Source organism: Furipterus horrens, unplaced genomic scaffold, assembly GCF_987537825.1.
Source record: "Furipterus horrens unplaced genomic scaffold, mFurHor1.1.pri manual_scaffold_9, whole genome shotgun sequence".
NCBI lineage: Eukaryota > Metazoa > Chordata > Mammalia > Chiroptera > Furipteridae > Furipterus > Furipterus horrens.
In genome coordinates, this window is record NW_028327179.1 from 100,141,056 (window position 1) to 100,157,548 (window position 16,493).

Sequence of the window (16,493 nt, forward strand, 5' to 3'; positions counted from 1 at the left end):
GCCCTCCGGGCGCTGCCGTGCGCCCCGCGGCTCGGGCACCGGCGCGGACACGCAGGGCTGGCTCCCCGGCTGCCCGGCCGAGGTGGCGGCGGGGCGCGGGCTCGGCGCAGTGTGGCTCCGGCGCTGCGCTCCCTCTCTCTCTTAAGGAGGGCGGGGGCGGGCGGGCGCGCGGGCTGGGGGTGTCGCCCTCCGGACTCATCCATCTTCCTCAAATTACGCTTCACTTCCTCCCTCCGCCCTCCGCCGAGCCCGCTCGCTCCCTCGGCAGAGCCCGTTCCCAGCGGCCCCAGTGGCCGGCCTGGGACCCCCGCCTGCCCCCCGCGGCCCAACCAACTATTATTAATGGAGATTGATGAGGCTGGACACGCCGCTTTGTGAAAGTTTGCGGCCCGGCGAGAAGGCGGCTGCAGCTGCCGGGCTAGTGCCCCTCCTTCCACCCAGCCGGCCCCCGACTCAGCGCGGGCGTGGACTGGGCACGCAAGGTGGGCTCACGGGTGGGACAGGTCCAGACCAAGCCCCCCAGCCCCACCCCACCCCGGGTCACCGCCCTCAGTCCGACTCAAGCAAAAGCAAGCCCAGAGGGCTGGGTGGGACAGGATCTCCGTGCCCCCTTGGGCGGCGAGGCCAGGAGCGCAGTGGGCGCACTCTGCACCCGGGGCCGAGGCTCAGGGCCACGCGTACGGTGGGTCCTCCTCGGCGGGTTATTCCCAGGCCCGTCCACACTTTCTCCTCGGGTCTCCCTGGCCTTGGCTCTTCCCTCCCTGCATCTTCATTCCCTCCTCGGTCCGGGACTCCTGAGTTCCTCCCTGGGGCCTCTCAGGTGACTTCCTGGAGGGCCCACACTATACCGAGTACTTACCATTCTTCGCACCTTTCCCCTCCATCTTTCTCCCTCTCCATTCCTTTCCTTCCTCCCAGTCTTCCCTACCCTGCCCAATTTCTACCCCTACTATTTGACTATTCCTATGTCCCAGTGGGTCCTCTCCTATTTTATTGTATTGTCCCCCTCATTTCTCACCTAGATCTCTACCTCCTGTCTGTCTTTCTGTCTATCTCTGGCTCCCCCCCCCCACACCCCTCATGTGCACTCTCTCTCTCTCTCTCTCTCTCTCTCTCTCTCTCTTCTGCTATTAATTTTCCTGATTGGCTCCCCTGCTCCAGCGCTGCTGATGAGCCCTATTCATTCCTGGGCTTGACACTATCGACCTGCCCTGGCTGATTGCTGGGGGCTGGCCCCAGGAGCACTGATGAGCCCCGAGGGTCAGCAGCACTAATTATCCGCTAATTGCTGATGACTCGGCTCACCCCCCCCATTCTCAGACACTGAAATGATGGTCCCATTTATTCTCCCCCTCCTGATTTCCAGCAGTAGAGTTGTCAATCTAGAGGCAAAAGTCATGGGCACTTTCACTTGACAGGAGCCTCAGGTCAGTGGGTAAGAAAGACTTAAGACAGGCGAATCAACAGAAGAAGAGTGACCTGAGCTTCGGTCCAAACAGCAAGCCTGGCCCGCTAAAATGGGGGTCATCCGGTCACTGGGCAACAGTGATTCAGGCGGGCCAGGGAGAGAGAGACCAGCGAGTTAAAATTAGTAGTAGCAAAGCCAGGCGATTTTAGGGGGATGATTTCGCTCAGGTGAGGACAAGTAACTACACCAATGAATCTCAGAGTTTCCAAACCAGGATGGAGTGGGGCAGGAAGGAACTCTGGATCTCGGTGACATTGGTTCAATTCAGGAACACCACTAATGTTAGGCCAGTGCATTAAAACTCAGCACCCTGAAAGACAGTGTCAGCAGAGCAGGACAGAAGAGGGTGAGACCCAAGAAGGGAGATTTTCTGTGGTTATGCTTGGTTGACAATTCATCAGAGAGGTAAAGGGAGAAGAGTGTGGCTTCCATTCAGTCCTGATCTCTCTGGGGCTCTACATTAAACTCAGTGCAACTTCTGAGAGACAAGCCTGGTAGGAAGACATTTGCCATGGAGAAAAAAAAGAGGTGGCTTAACTTAGGTCCAGGAAGCCCAAGTCACTACTAAAGCAAGAGGATAATTCTTGTTTGTACACCCTTCTAAAGATATTTGTCAGAACCCTTTGTTAAATTAACCAAGCAGTTCATGGTATGGAAGACCAGACTTCAAAAGTAAGACAGAGGTCAGGACTTGATCTGATGGCTTTACAGTGTTGGATACACCAATTTTTTGACTTGACAAATTATTGAGGAAATTTTTGGGCTACAATCACTAAACTTAAATCTGTATGAGCAGTAACAACACCAATCAAATAAACCATGAAGGAACACCTACTTTTAAAAGTAATTGCATTCATCTTTTGCATAAGTAATAAAATCAGCACAAATTTCCACAAGCTCAAAGGATATACAGATATACATTGAAACATCTCCCTCCTACCAGTCCCCTCAGCAAAAGACCATTTTAATAAGCCTGTCACTCTCTGGTGGGGCAGAATGGATAATGTATTGTCAAGGACACAGGTTAAAGACCCTCTGATCTTGGAAGACGTATGTCACCTAGCTCAAGCCAAGGTCTTATTTCCCTGAACTATACTCAACCTAGTGGAATTCTCTGCTCAAGCCGGCACAGAGAATACAGGCATAAAGCTTGTTGCCAACAAATCCCAATGGACCACCAACACGGAAGTGAGACCCGAAGGATTTGTATTGCCCTGGTACGATGCATGTTTGTGAGAATCCGTTTATACCCTTGATCTGTCCTATTGCCCCACTGGGGTCACGAATGCACAGGCCTTGGCATTCAGCAGCTGTATAGGATAAAAGCCCTCACATACCCAGTGGCAACTGAAGCAGCCCCTTCCCTCCCTGCCCTTTCATGGAACTGAGGCCACATGGTAAATAAGAAAAAGCACCGGCTGGAGTAAAAAGACCTGGAGTTCAGTTTCTGTTCTGACCCCTCACCGGGCCATGTGGCCTTGGCCCTTCTTTAACTCAGCTGTTCCATCTGTGAAAGATTACTCTCCATTCTAGTCAGTCAAAATCTGGGGCCAGGATAAAGTGAATATGAGGAGGTAACTTTCAAAGCGACCTCTTCTGCACCGAGAAGAGCAGAGTGCCCAAGAATGGAGGTCCCCAAATCAGTGGCTCGCCGAAGCTACTGCTTCCTCTCCCATCAGGACCAAGGACAGAAGCTGCGGCTGTCAGATCGGAACAAAGGTAGCTCCTCCCTTGACGCAGGGAAAGCCGCGGGTCTCCTCCTTGCGGGCAAGCACCGCCCCTCGCTGTCTGAGACGGAGTCCCGGGGGTGCCTCTGTACCCGTCCGCATGCTGACCGGGCCCACTCTCGCTAGTCCGCCCGCTGGGGAAATGCTCCTGCGGAGGAGTTTTATTCTGAGCCTACGCTCTCCGCTTGTGCCCCTGTCGCGCCCCGTCGTGCTCTGGCCGCTGCCCCACAAATTAGAACCCAGCGCCCAGGTACTAAGATGAACCACGTGTTCTCAGGTCAAAGCCAGCAGATGCGGACGGCCGCCGCGCTCACCGGCGGGATCGAGCCCGCGGACGGCGGGCCGCGCCGGGCCCTGTCCGCGGGCGCCCTCTGGCGGTGGCAGCGCGCAGCTGCGTCCCCGCGCGGGAGGCGGAGGCTACAGCGCCCCCTCGCGCTCGCCCGGGAGACGCGCCGCGGGCCGGGGCCCAGGACCCGGCGGCCCGTCCGAGGAGCCGCGCGGGGACCGGACGCGAGTCTCCAAGCCCGGCAGGCACGCGGGCCGGGTCCCGGGCACGCGAACCCCGTGTCGCCGCTGCGTTGAACGCATGCCGGCCGTGTGTGCGCACGTGTCGCACGCGGGCAGGTTGGTGGCGGGGTGGCCCGCGCCTCCGTGCAGGGCGGAGTCCTCACGGAGGCGTGAAATTGGTTTGGAGCAAACACATTACGGAAAGCAATTACCGGGGAGCGGCTCCGGGCCCGCGGGACCGGCGCCGGGGGGCCGCGGAGGAAGCGCCCTGGCTCGCAGCGGCGCCCGGACGTCCAGCCCCGGGAGGGCGCCCGGCCACCGCGGGCCTCAGGCGTCTCCTGCACTCACCCCTGGCCCGCCCCCGCCCCCGGGCTCCGGGTGCCCCGGCCCGGCGACCGGGAGCCGCAGCCGCTTTGGGACACCGGCCGCCGAGCTCGGGGACGGAACCCCGACTCCGCCGCCGCCCCGCCCCCACCTCCCCGCGTCAGAACCGGGCGGGCCGGGAGGCCGTCTAGGCTCTTCCGTAAAATAACGGACCGTTTCTCACTTTCACCAATAACGTCACCGATCTGGACATTCTGAGGATGTCGCTCCCTCCCGCTAGTGCCTTCTCGTGGGCAGAGGCCAGGGGGCTGCTGAACACCGTCCGACGCTCAAGGCAGCCCCTCAGCACAGGACTGTTCGGCCGAAATGTCCGCAGTACCGACGACACGCGCGCCGACGGGCCCCTGGGCCGCGGACCCTCCCGTCAGGCCGGCGGGTCCCACGACGGGAAGCCCCAGCCGGCCGGTCGGCCCGAGGCCGCCGACGTCCCGCGGGCAGCCAGGCTCACTCACCTCCGCCCCGCTCCCGCTCGGCGCCTCACGCCGCTACCCGTCGAGCTTCGTGCCCTCCAAGCCCCGCCCCCGCCGCTACCGCCCTCCAAGCCCCGCCCTCGCCGCCTCGCGCCCTTTGGGCCCACCCTTCGCCGCTAGGCTCCCCGCTCTTGGCGGGAAAGTTGTGAACTTCGGCGCGTGCGCACTCGGAGGCCCTGAGAAATCTGTCTAGCAACCCTTGTCGTCACGGATCACAGTGCATTTGATTGGCTGCTCTGCGCCCCGCCCCCCCGTCAACTCCACCTCCCTCTTGAGGTTGCAGGCGAGCTCCTGGCTGCTGGGGACCACGTGCAGGTACTTAAAATCCTGGTACTGAAAACACCCTCGGGGACTCCCTCCCGCCTTGTTTTACAGATGCGGAAACAAGACTTATGTTCCGTAAGTTAATGGCAGAGCAGGACTAGAACCCAAGGGTGTAACTTTCAGCTCAACTGCCCCCGCCACAAAGCTAAATTTAGAAGGAGCAGATAGAGAGAGGCAGAACCAGGTGAGCATCCGATGCTCCCTGACCTACAGGACAGGCACGAGGGAGAGCTTTGGGTTTTGTTTTGTTCCCCTAAACGTGGGTCTTCCACTCTTTCCTGAACCATGACTACCCCTCCATGCTTGCTCATCACCTGTGCACTCACCTTCTCATGGGCCTTTCAGCTTGGCGCCTCACCTCCCCGATCCCAGGCTGCTCTCATGGGCCCGCCCCGCTGTCTGCGCTGTCTCACCTGCGGAGGATCTGCCCTACGCATGCCATCCGCTGGCCTGCTGTCCTTTGGGCAGCCCTTCTGCCACATCATGGGCAGGGATCTATCTGCCTGGGATCCCTCACCAGCTGGTGGATGTCAAAGGGGGAAAGATGACGCTGCTGGCACCAGGGGGCAGGTCCAGTCTGCCCACCCTGAGCCCCCTGTGAGTTGACCAGCACGGAGGCAGGCCTTTTGGAGACAGTACCAAATACACAGGTCTGGAGACTTTAATGTGCGTACAGGATTTGGGTCAGCCAGAGGGGACCTCAAGAGACCCCAAAGAGGAGTCTTATCTCTCTCTCCAACAAACACGGTCCATTTGCCTCTCCCTGGTGGGAAGGGCAGCATCCCCTCTGCCCGTGGAGATGGGCCTCCTGCTGAGAGGGTCGCCTGGGCTTGAGTTCGTTCAGTTCAGTCCTGGGTTTGAGGCACTGTGAGAAACGGGCCGGCACCCCGGGGGCCTGGGGCATCTGCTTCCAGGCTCTCTCAAAATGCGGCGTTCATCTGGACGGAGAGGCGTGCATTTGGAGACGTCCGGTGCCCTGGAAGGCTGGCTGGTTCTGGCCAGAACCCTGCCTCCAGCTCTTCTCTTGCCTCCTACCCTCCCCTGACCCCAACCCCACAAAAAACCCGCTGGGACTGCCCACAGAAGCCAGGACTCACCTAGTAGAGCACGTCCTCGAAGTCCAGCTGCAGGTAGCGGAGCAGGCGGGGCGGCAGGGGAAGGCGGGGCAGGGCGTGGGGCAGGCGGGCCTCCAGGTGAGCTCTGAGCGCACAGCGGCTCAGGTGCTGCAGTGACCTGGGCTGCCGCACCAACGCGAACAGGGAGGAGTAGAAACGGCGGTGCTTCTGGGGACAGAACAGGGACCTCAGCGAAGGCAGCCTTGGACAAGTGGCACCTGCTCCTTCCACAGGGGGAAGCTGGTGGCCAGCAGGTGTCTTCAGGAGCCTCTTGGGCGTAGGGAGGATTTGGGGTGTTCACTCTGAGCTTTCTTCTTCTGGGACATGAGAAGACCTCTGGATGATTTCCCTGGGGCAGGGTAGGGGGACCCATGGGACTGCCCTTCAGGACAGGGGAGTCTCTTGGGCGGGCTGCGTGGTTGTGTGGTCAGGGTCCTGGAGTCTAACCTGCAGGGTGTCAGGAGGCAGCAGGCCCACGGCCCCCTCGGGAAGCTGCACGGCACTGTAGGTGTTCATCAGGACCTCAATGGTCCGCGGGGACGCGCACCAGCGTTCCAGCACCTGGAAGAGGCCCAGTCGGTCAGCGTGTCTAGGGTGACCCCACCACAGGGCCCAGCCAGTCCATGCCAGATATCCCCAAAAGATATCTCGACATCCTAATCCCCAGGACCAATCAATGTGACCTATTTAGAAATAGGGACTTTGTAGATGTAATCAAGTTAAAATGAGGTCATTAGAATGTGTCCTAATCCAGTATGACTGCTGTCTTTATAAGAAGAGAAAACAAACACACAGACATCACGCAGGGAGAACGCCATGTGACTATGGAGCCAGAGATCGGAGTGATGAACCCACAAGCTGAAGAAATGCCAAAGATTGTGGGCAGCCACTGGAAGCTTGGGGACAGGCATGGACGAGATTCTCGCTCAGAGCCTCCGGAAGAAACCAGCCCTGCCAACAGCTGGATTTCAAATTCCCAGCCTCCAGGACTGTGAGGGAATACATTTCTATTGTTTTAAGCCACTCAGTTTGTGGTACTTTGTTATGGCCATGATAGGAAACCAATCCATCAGCTAACATTTCTGTTGTGCATAATCTAGGTCAGATACTTTCCTTAGCACTTTCCATGAATTAAGTCTCTTAATCCTTGGCCCTACAAGGTGTGAACTGTTATTACCCCCCATTTTACAGACAAGGGAAGCTGAGGCACATAGAAATTAAGTAACTTGCTCAAGTTATAGTTCCAGCAACTCACACCCAGTGATGTGGCTCTTGACCTTTTACTACTACATCATCCTGTTCTATCACCAGCCTCTACAAGGCTCTCTGCTGGGTGTTTCTGGATGGGAAAGGGGTCTCAGACCTCAGGTTGGAGATCCTGAGAGGATAAAAAGACTAATGAGCCCTGGCTGGTGTGGCTCAGTGGGTTGGCGTCATCCCACAAAGCGAATGGTCGCTGGTTAGATCCCAGATGGGGCACACGCCTGGGTTGTGGCCAGGTCGCCAGTCGGGGGACATGCAAGAGGCAACCGATCAATATTTCTCTCTCACTTTGATGTTTCGCTCTCTTTATTTCTCCCTCCCCTCCCCTCTCTCTAAAAATAAATAAAATCTTAAAAAAATAAAAAAAGATGAATGAATCTGCCCAATGATAAGTGAGGGGCAGAGATGGCTACAAAGGTGGGGGGCAGGAGAGCAGGCCTGGTGGTCTGGGAGGGATTTGCAGAGCTGGGACTGGGGCCATGAAGCTGAGAACTCAGGAGCCCAAAGGGAACTATGGGAGAAAGGACAGGTCAGCAGAGGCCTGACATAGGGGTAGCGGTGGGGCTCAGTTGGATCCAGATTCATTCTCTCACTTCTTTAAAAAAAACTTCTTTTAATTTATTGATTTGAGAAAAAAGGGGAGAGAAATATCATTCTACTGTTCAACTTATCCATGCCTTCACTGGTTGATTGTTATACGTGCCCTGACCTGGGGATCGAACCCACAATCTTGGCATATCAGGATGGTGCTTTAAGCAACTGAGCTACCTGGCCAGGTCCATCCTCTCACTTCTTCATTCAGCAAATATTTACAGAGAGCTGCTGTGGGCCAAGCACTGGGGACCGAGCAGTGAGGAGGACAGACAGGTCCTCATCATCTGGAAGTGTGTATTTCAAAAGGAAAACACAGCTTACAGACACACTGCTGCAAAGAAAACTAAGTATGCTCGGAGACCGAGCATGGTTGGGAGGGCACAGTCCTAGGCGGGTGATTAAGAAAGGCCCCTGTGAAGATGCAGCCCGATGCAGTGAGGGGCAAGCCATTCCAGGGGAGCTGCCCTTGCTGGGGACCATCCACGTGGTCGGAAAGGCAGCCATGCCCAGGTGGGAAGACACACAGTGGGTACCATCATTCCCATTCGTGCCTGCACGTGATACCCATTAGCAGATTCATGCCTCACCTTCTCCATCTCTTGCTATATATCAAGCTGCAGGCAGTGGCCCCAGATTCTTTGTAAAATCAGAGGACATCAAAGTGCCATCTCCCAGACAGCATCCCTGTACATAACCCCCTCCTTACCCACTCACTGGCATATGAGATTTGGGGCTTTAATTTCCTGCACAAGGAGAAGAGACCCTTCTGCCTAGCCAGCTGGGAGTGCTGTGTGTCCTGGGCACAGCTGGCTAATGGGAGCAGGTGAAAGGCCTTCTCCAGGAAATGGGGCCCCTGGAGAAAGCACCCCCACACTCGAGGCCCTCTACTTCTGGCTCTGCCTCTGGGCAGTGCTCACTGGAGCTGCCCCAGCCCATCAGCCCAGGGCAGACCTCTTGGCTTCACTTTTTAGAGCTGGGCAAGGGCGGGCTGGGTCCATCTGACTTTCCTTCTCTGCCTGCTCCTCCTATCTGCCCTTGGGGCCGGCCTCTCTGTCCTGGCCCACGCTGACATGTCTCTGCCCTCTGCCTCGAACGCCTGTGCCTCCAGCTCTCCAAGCCTAGCCTGCCCCAAGGCCCACCCCCTCCAGGAAGCCTCCTGCACTCCAACCTCCATCTCTCTCCCTTGTCTAATGATACCCTACACCAGGACAACACCTACCAGCTTTGCAAGTGCCACTGAACATCAGGACAACGCAAGCCAACAGGGGCTGAGCACCAACTCCAGGTTAGGCCCTGTCCAAAGAGCCTCATACATGTCAACTCGTTCAGTTTGCACACAGAAGCAGGCTCGCCGTCATGTCTCTATTTTAAGAACGAGGAAACTAGAGCCCAGAGAGATGAAGCAACTTGCCAAGGGTCACGCAGGTAGTGGGCTCGGCGCCAGAGCCTGCGTTCTTAGTCCCCACCGACCTCACAGGTTGTTGGGGGGACTGAGGGAACTCATGACACAGGTCACACACCTTCCAGCAGTGTCTGGTGTGCGGTCAGGCCTGTGCTGGCTCCTGCTGTTACCCTCTGTGCTCCAGGAGCTCTTCATCACCGTTAGGTCTCAGCAACTCTGGATTTCAAAAATTCTAGTGACTTGCCTGTAGTCGCACGAACAGGCATCAGAGCCGGGCCTTTTGAGTGTCCAGTCCAGTACGGTGGCCTAGAGCACTGGCTGGGGCTGGCAGGGGTTGCGGAGGGGCCGTGGAGGCCTCCTTGCAGGGAGGAGATCCTCACCAGAGGACAGGCGCCTCTGCCAAGCATGGAACAGCTGCCCGATTGATCGTGGGAAACGGATCCTGCACTTTCCGATCATGGCACTGGGATGAAGGGCCAAATGGCACTTCGCTGTGCCGGCCCCCTTGGTTTGGGAGGCAGGGAGGAGGAGGGCCAGAGGGGCGGGCTGTGGGGTGCCCGGAAATCCACTTGTGGTTCTGCCTCCGACTCCCACTCTGTCCCCAACTATGGGAAATCACTAGCTGTCAGCGCCACTGTCAGATTACAGGGAATTGCCTGTCTCCTAATTATCTGGTGTTAATAGGAGATTAATTAGTGTTAATTGTTGATTTTCTTGTATTCTCCCAAAGGGGAGACCAATCTGCCAAACTCTCAGGCTGCTTAATTATTTGGTCTTGCTTAGGAATCTAGACAGATGCTCCTAGGTCTGTGAGTGACGGAGAGAGGCAGGGACGGCAGGGAGCATCCAGGACACGGCTGGGCTGGGCAGGACAGGCAGGGGGACCTGTCCGCAGCCATATTAGTTCTCACGCAATTCCTCGGAGAACAAGGTTCCTACCCAAGACCCAGTGCCCTTCATGCCATCATCCAGACACGACACAGCTTGGCACAAAGCCCCCGTGCCAGGGCATCAGCAACACAGGTCTTGCAGCTGAACCCACTCTGGGGAAATTAACGTAAAATAAGACACAGATTGGAGATTGACAGTGAAAGGCCTTTTCTCAGGTGCCAGGACAGCCACAGCTGGACTGGGTGATGCTTGTCCTGCTAAGCGCTCAGAACCAGGGCCAAGGTTGTCTGCAGATGGTCGGGAGGCCTAGAACCTTGCGACCCAGGCTCAATACTCGGCCTCAGGGGAGCCTCTCCTGTAAAATTTCCAGGCAGAGCTGCCTAGATGCTTCTTTTATCAGCCCACTCCTGCCCACATCAATCCTGGCTCCTCCTTCAAGACTCCTCCAATCCTTTATAATCTGGCCCCACTCCCCTCAGTCCACCTTCGCCACATATGCACGCATGCATACACGTGGTATGTATGCTTACATGTATCCGTGTGCACGCATGTGCATGCGCATATGCGTGCACACACCCTTCCCCTGGTCGGTCGCCTCACCTTTGCCCCCTGTTGGGCTTTGCCAACTTGTGGAATGAGAGACTGAATTGACCTATCAAATGCCCAGGTGTTCTGGGCTGCATGTCCCCTCGCCTCTGTTGCCCTCCCTCGGCCCCCAGCCCCGTACCTTGGGGAGAGCCCCAGGCCAGACTCGAACGGCGCCATGGTTGAGCAGAGCCCGCACTACATGCTCTGGGCTCTGGGCCAGGGCCGAGGGTGGGCCCTGCAGAGCACAGTGCAGGGCTGTGTGTCCCCCATAGTCCATGGCGTTGACACTGATGCTGTGGGACAGAAGCAGTTCCACAACAGCTGCGTGGCCGCGGCGACAGGCCACGTGCAGGGGCCGCCGCCTGTCCTGGTCTGCGGCATCGGCATCGGCACCGGCGGAGAGCAGCAAGCGGCACAGCTGCAGGCAGCGGGCTGTGGTGGCTTCGGCGTCGCTGGGCGACACGCAGCGGGTATCACAGGCAACCAGCAGTGGGGTCCAGCCTTCAGTGTCGCGGGCATCTGGGCATGCCCCCCGCCTCAGCAGTAGGTCTGCCAGCTCCACGTGGCCAAGCCGGGCGGCCACATGCAAAGGGGTCTCCTCTTCCTCCTCGGATCGACCATCCACTTTCGCCCCAAACCTCAGGAGCAGCTCTGCACACCTAGTGAGGGCGAGAGGGCAGTGGGGAGGCAAATGGGGTGCAGACCTTCGCCCCTGCGTTCCCGCCAGTCTGAGCAAAGCAAATGTGTGGGAGCCTTGGGTGGCTCCCGGTTCTGCAAACCCTCTTGTCACTAGTCATCCGGCAGCATTCTGCAAGGTCAATAATGCCTTCTTTTCAAGGCTACACATTCCTGCAGGAATAATGCACTAAACCCTCAACGGCAGGAAGAATCTGAGGTGCCATTGTGCCCTTAAAACGGGCACCTTTTGAGGGCCTTGCCTGCGCACCCTTGTGTCACGCCCACAGCCTTCCTGTGTCGGGTTCAGTGGGAGGGACAGAGGCCCTGCAGACGTAAGGGCCTCTCTCACATTCACAGCGAGGAAAGGGGAGGAGCTGGCCCTTGGAGGGACTGGAGGAGGAAGTGGGAGGGCCTGGCGGTGGGCACCAAGAACACCAAAACCAAAAGCGGCCAGCCAGACTTGTGCCACGAAGGCCCCCGTGGAAGGTTAGGGGCACCAAAATTCAAGGCGAAGGGCTTTAGCCTCTTGACTAAAACCAGCTCCCGCTTCCTCCTCTGCAGAATGGGGATAACTGCTGAGTTCTAGACCTAACTGATGCTGTGTGCCTGGACAGCTTTATCAGAAGAGCTCTTAAGAGCAGCATTTGGTGGGGGGTGGGGGGTGGGGTCGGGGAGGATGGGTGGTGTAGATGGTGATGGGTCATTATATCATCCTGCCCACATTTCTATGTGTCTGAAGTTCTCCATAATGACTTTAGATTTTTAGATATGCGTTTGCTTACGCAAGAAAGGAAGGAAGGAAGAATTATCACTGGGTATGGCGTCAGGGAGGCTGGGCTGGAACATGGCCAGAACTAAAAATGGGGGGCTGGACAGAACTGCGTTGTCCACTACAGTAGCTACCACCCTCACGTGGCTACTGAGCACTTGCAATACGGTTCGTCCTAACTGAGCACACCAGCCCGAGGACAATACAAAACAAGAATGCAAACTATCTCATTAGGTTTTTTGTATTGATTATATATTGAAATGATAATACTTTGGATCTATTGTATTAAATAAAATCTATTATCAAAGTTAATTTCACCTGTTTCACAGATCCCCATGCTCCCAAGTTGACAGCAGCATTATTCACAACAGCCAAAACATGGAAGCAAAATAAGCGTCTGTCAACAGGTCGATGAATAGTTGACCTGTGGCATCTACACACAATGGAATCTTATTCAGCTTTTAAAAAGGAAGGAGATTCTGACCAAGGCTACAGCATGGATGACCCCTGATGACATTCTGCTACATGATATGAGCCAGTCACAAAAGGACAAACATTACATGATTCCACTTATATGAGGAGTAAAAAGTAGTCAAAGCCGTAGAGGCAGAAAGTAGTGTGGTGGTGGCCGGGGGCAGAGGGGAGGGAGGAATGGGAAGTTATTGTTCAATGCATATAGAATTTCCATTTTGTAAAATTTAAAAAGTTCAGGGCTTGGTCCTGGCCGGGCAGCTCAGTTGGTTAGAATGTCGTCCTGATACGCTAACGTTGCGGGTTTGATCCCCGGTCAGAGCACATGCAAGAAGCAACCAGTTAATGTATAAGTAAGTGGAACAACGAATCAATCCCTCTTTCTCTCTAAAAATCAATAAAAGAATAAATAAATAAATATCAAGTTCAGGAGTTGGGTGGATGGTGGTGATGCTTATATAACAATGTGAATGTACTTGCATATTTAGACATGGTTAAGATGGTAAATTTTATGCTATGTATATTTTGCTACTGTTTAAAAAACGAATTCCATTTTCATTTTGTGGCAAGGTTGCCAGAAAACTTTAAGTTACCACGTGGCTCTCATTGTGTTTCTCCCGGACCACACTGGTGTAGAACGTGGCTTCAGTATGCTAAGTCAATGGACTCCTCTAACGGCTGACGAGGTTAGCAGGTGGAAGAAGGTCCATGAAAGAAGGACCCAAGGATCAAAAGCTTGGCACCATTTGGGGGCAGGATGTGAAATGCAGCAGGTGTGCTATAGAGACAGGTCTTCCACTGCATGGACTGTTAGACATCGATTTGCCAAGGCTTCCTTTGTGGGAGTCCATGCTGATCAAAATACGGTAGGGACTCATTGTCCAGAGTTCCCTGCACATAGGGCACAATTATTTGGAATATTCCCTACAATGAATAGTATGTTTTCATATTTGGGTATATCCATTAGTTTCTTGTGAGTTTGGTCAGTTGAGCTTGGTCCCTGAGCCCTTAATCAGGGTGCTTGCCAATCTGGAAATGCCAAGTTGAGAACCTTGCCGTGTCCACAGGGACCAGAGCAGGATCTGAGTGGGAGTCACTGTCCTGACAGTCTCCCTGGTCACTGAACAGTTGGTCCCTGAGGGCTGGACCGTGCCTCAGTCGCTGTACTCACCACAGTCCTGGAGCACAGGAGAAACTGGGGACACGTGAAAACTTTACAGTCCAGTATGGATCCCCAGAATGAATCCAGACAAGTTCTCCAGGGCAAGCCATGCAGCTGCCCCCCCCCCCCCCCAACAGCCCTCCACCACCTCTGGAGAAGCAGGAACTGTCCCCAGTCCAGGCCGTGCCAAACTTCCTGGGTCCAATGGTTGGATGGTTTGGGGAGCCATTGCATGCTGACTGCCCACCCGAGCAAGCCCCGACTCCTCCATCCAGGCCCACCAGCCTGCCGGCCCCTGACATGCTCCCCCATTTCCTCTGAGGTCATCGCTTTGTCTCCCCCAGGAGTAGAGTCGGGGCTGCGGGGAGGAGTCACTCACTCGAGGGTGCCAGTCCCCCGGCAGAGGTGCAGGGGGCGTTTCCCATCCTGGTCAGGGATGTTGGGGTCGGCTCCTGCCACCAGCAGCACGTGGACACAGGCAGTGTGGCCTGCAGCGCAGGCCTCGTGCAGGGCCGTGCGGCCCCCGGGGGCATTGTCGGGCCTCGCCCGCCGCCTCAGCAGCAGCCGCAGGACCTCCGTGTGGCCCCTGCTGGCTGCCACGTGCAGTGGGGTAGTCAGTTCCTCTTCGTATGTCAAAGACCAGAGCCCTAGGAGAGAGGAGACGTGGGCCTCAGACCCCGGAGGGAAGCGAAGAGCTGCCAGGCAATGGGGGAGGTGGCAGGGGCCGGAAAGAGGGAGCCCAGAGCTCCATTCCAAGCTTCCCCTCCCCCGCACGGGTCCCCCAGAGCCCCTGGCCCGTACTCAGAGCGCGAATGTTGAAGCGGAAATCCCTCCATCGCTCTGGGTTGCTCGTATCAAAGATGGAATCTGGTGTCAGGCCAGTGCTGGAATCAGTGAGGATGTGGGAGACAGAGCCCACGTCCCCGGCCAGCAGCGCCTGCCAGAAAGCCAGGGCAGGTCCTGAGGCCGTGCGGGCGACGATGGGTCCCGGGCCAGACTTCAGGGGCTCGGCAGACTCACTGCTGGGCCTCTCCACCAGCCTGGCGCAGAGGGCATGTCTGTCACCCCGGGGCTCCTCCTGCCCCCTGCACTCTTCTGCGCTCCAGCTCATGAGGGCAGAGTGTGAGCATATGGGAAGGGATGTGGGGGGAGGGGGGCAAAGGCAAGGAGGCAGGAAGAAGGGGACGCAGACAGACGGAGGGAGAGGACCTCTGTGTCCCTGCGCTGAGCCTGGCCCGGCGTCAGAGCTCAGCAGGAGCTATTCTGGGCTCCGCATGACTTCACTCCCGGGCCAAGGCTTAGGCAAGCTCCGGGTGAGGTAGAACCTGCCAGAGGCTTCTTCTTTTCCTCAAGTACTTGGTCCCACTGTGCCCAGTGCAGTCGGCGCAGCCCCCGGTCCTCACCTCTCTGCTGGCTGCTCCAGCGAGGCTCAGCCGCCCGGCTCTCCAGCAGCAGGTCGGCTGTGCTGTGGGGGGGGAACAGCTCCGCCAACCTCGCCAGGTCTCCGGTGTACAGGGCGTTCTGCAGGGCCATGTCCCGGCACAGCAGCGGCGATGGCCGTCGGGGCTCCCAGGCTGGGCAGGACTGAGGACCCCAGGCTCGGCCGGCAGGGGCTGTGGGGAAGCACCCCAGAGGGTGTCCCCCCGAGTGGGGAGGGGAGCGCCTTCTCCCTGGCATGGCCGGTTTGTGGAATAGAGAGCCAAAGAAGCAGGACTCTCAGGGCTCTGGGCAGGCGGGCGAGGCCCATGGTGGGAGGGGCGGGGGAGCCAAGCCATAAATAGCCCCAGTGGTCCTGGCGGTCAGTCCTGGGGAATGAGGCTCAGGCTGGTGGCGGGGACGGGGGAGGAGCCTGGAGAGAGAGTGAGAACAGAACCCTCCGACCCCAAGCTTCACCCCGAGTTGCTCACAGCAGGATTGAAGGGACCTCCCAGATGGTGGCAACAACTACAGTGTCACAGGCAAATGGAAAGGGAGCCCAGAGGTGGGAAGGGACTGGCCCCTGGGGTGATGACTTGTCGCAGAGCAGGGACTAGGAGGGAGTGAGGAGGTACCCAGGTGCTGGGGCTCTGATCCCAGCTGGAGGGCAGGTGGGCGCATATCAGTTTCTCTGTCCCCCCAAATGTCACCAATTAGCCGCATACCTCTACCCTCCCAAACCTAAGGGAGAGGGTCACAGTAGTGACAAGTGGCAGAGAGGCCCCTCTGAGTTACCCCTCCAGGGGTTCTTAGGGGTTCTTAGGAAGGCAGGCTCTACTCAGGGGGGCTAGGGCTCCCTCAGGCAGCAATAGAACCCCCCACTTATCCTGGGTGCTGACCCATCACTCATCCTGGGTGCTGACCCCCACCCATCCTGGGTGCCATCCCCGCACACTGATCCTAGTGCTGACCCCTGTCCTCTACCGCCATCCCAGTGCTGACCCCCATCTCCCTGCATGGCCGCTGGATCTCCCGTGGCCTCTCTACCTGCCGTGGGGTAGGAGGGGTCTCAGCAGGAAAGTGAGAAGGAAGAAGAGGCTCTGCCCACTCAGGGGCATTAGGATAATGAGACGGCTTCCTTTTTTTTTTTTAGTTATTATTTATTTATTTATTTTTAGAGAGGGGAAGGGAGGGAGAAAGGGAGAGAAACATCAAGGTGTGGCTGCCTCTCGCACGTCCCTAAGAGGGCACCTGGCCCACAACC

The 16,493-nt window shown here is 57.1% G+C and overlaps 1 protein-coding gene across 1 annotated transcript; it reads right to left on the minus strand.

Moving 5' to 3' along the window:
• Positions 1 to 5,523: 5,523 nt before the first annotated feature.
• On the minus strand, positions 5,524 to 15,047 carry ASB10 (ankyrin repeat and SOCS box containing 10). Its single transcript, XM_090286930.1, has 6 exons — positions 14,615 to 15,047; positions 14,193 to 14,460; positions 10,873 to 11,392; positions 6,443 to 6,556; positions 5,978 to 6,163; positions 5,524 to 5,818 (listed from the first exon to the last, which is right to left on the minus strand). Exons 1-5 carry the CDS (start codon positions 14,922 to 14,924, stop codon positions 5,978 to 5,980), a joined length of 1,398 nt encoding a protein of 465 aa, XP_090143056.1. The 5' UTR covers positions 14,925 to 15,047; the 3' UTR covers positions 5,524 to 5,818.
• Between the last annotated feature and the right edge of the window lie 1,446 nt (positions 15,048 to 16,493).

What these genes read in the sequence shown, in the direction of transcription:
- ASB10 (XM_090286930.1), bottom strand. Translation starts at nt 14,924, where the DNA reads ATGAGCTGGAGCGCAGAAGAGTGCAGGGGGCAGGAGGAGCCCCGGGGT. An exon ending in CGGGGGACTGGCACCCTCGA is followed by an intron (nt 11,393 to 14,192) that starts GTGAGTGACTCC and finishes CGCCCTCACTAG; the next exon opens with GTGTGCAGAGCTGCTCCTGA. An exon ending in TGCCTCCTGACACCCTGCAG is followed by an intron (nt 6,164 to 6,442) that starts GTTAGACTCCAG and finishes TTCTGTCCCCAG; the next exon opens with AAGCACCGCCGTTTCTACTC.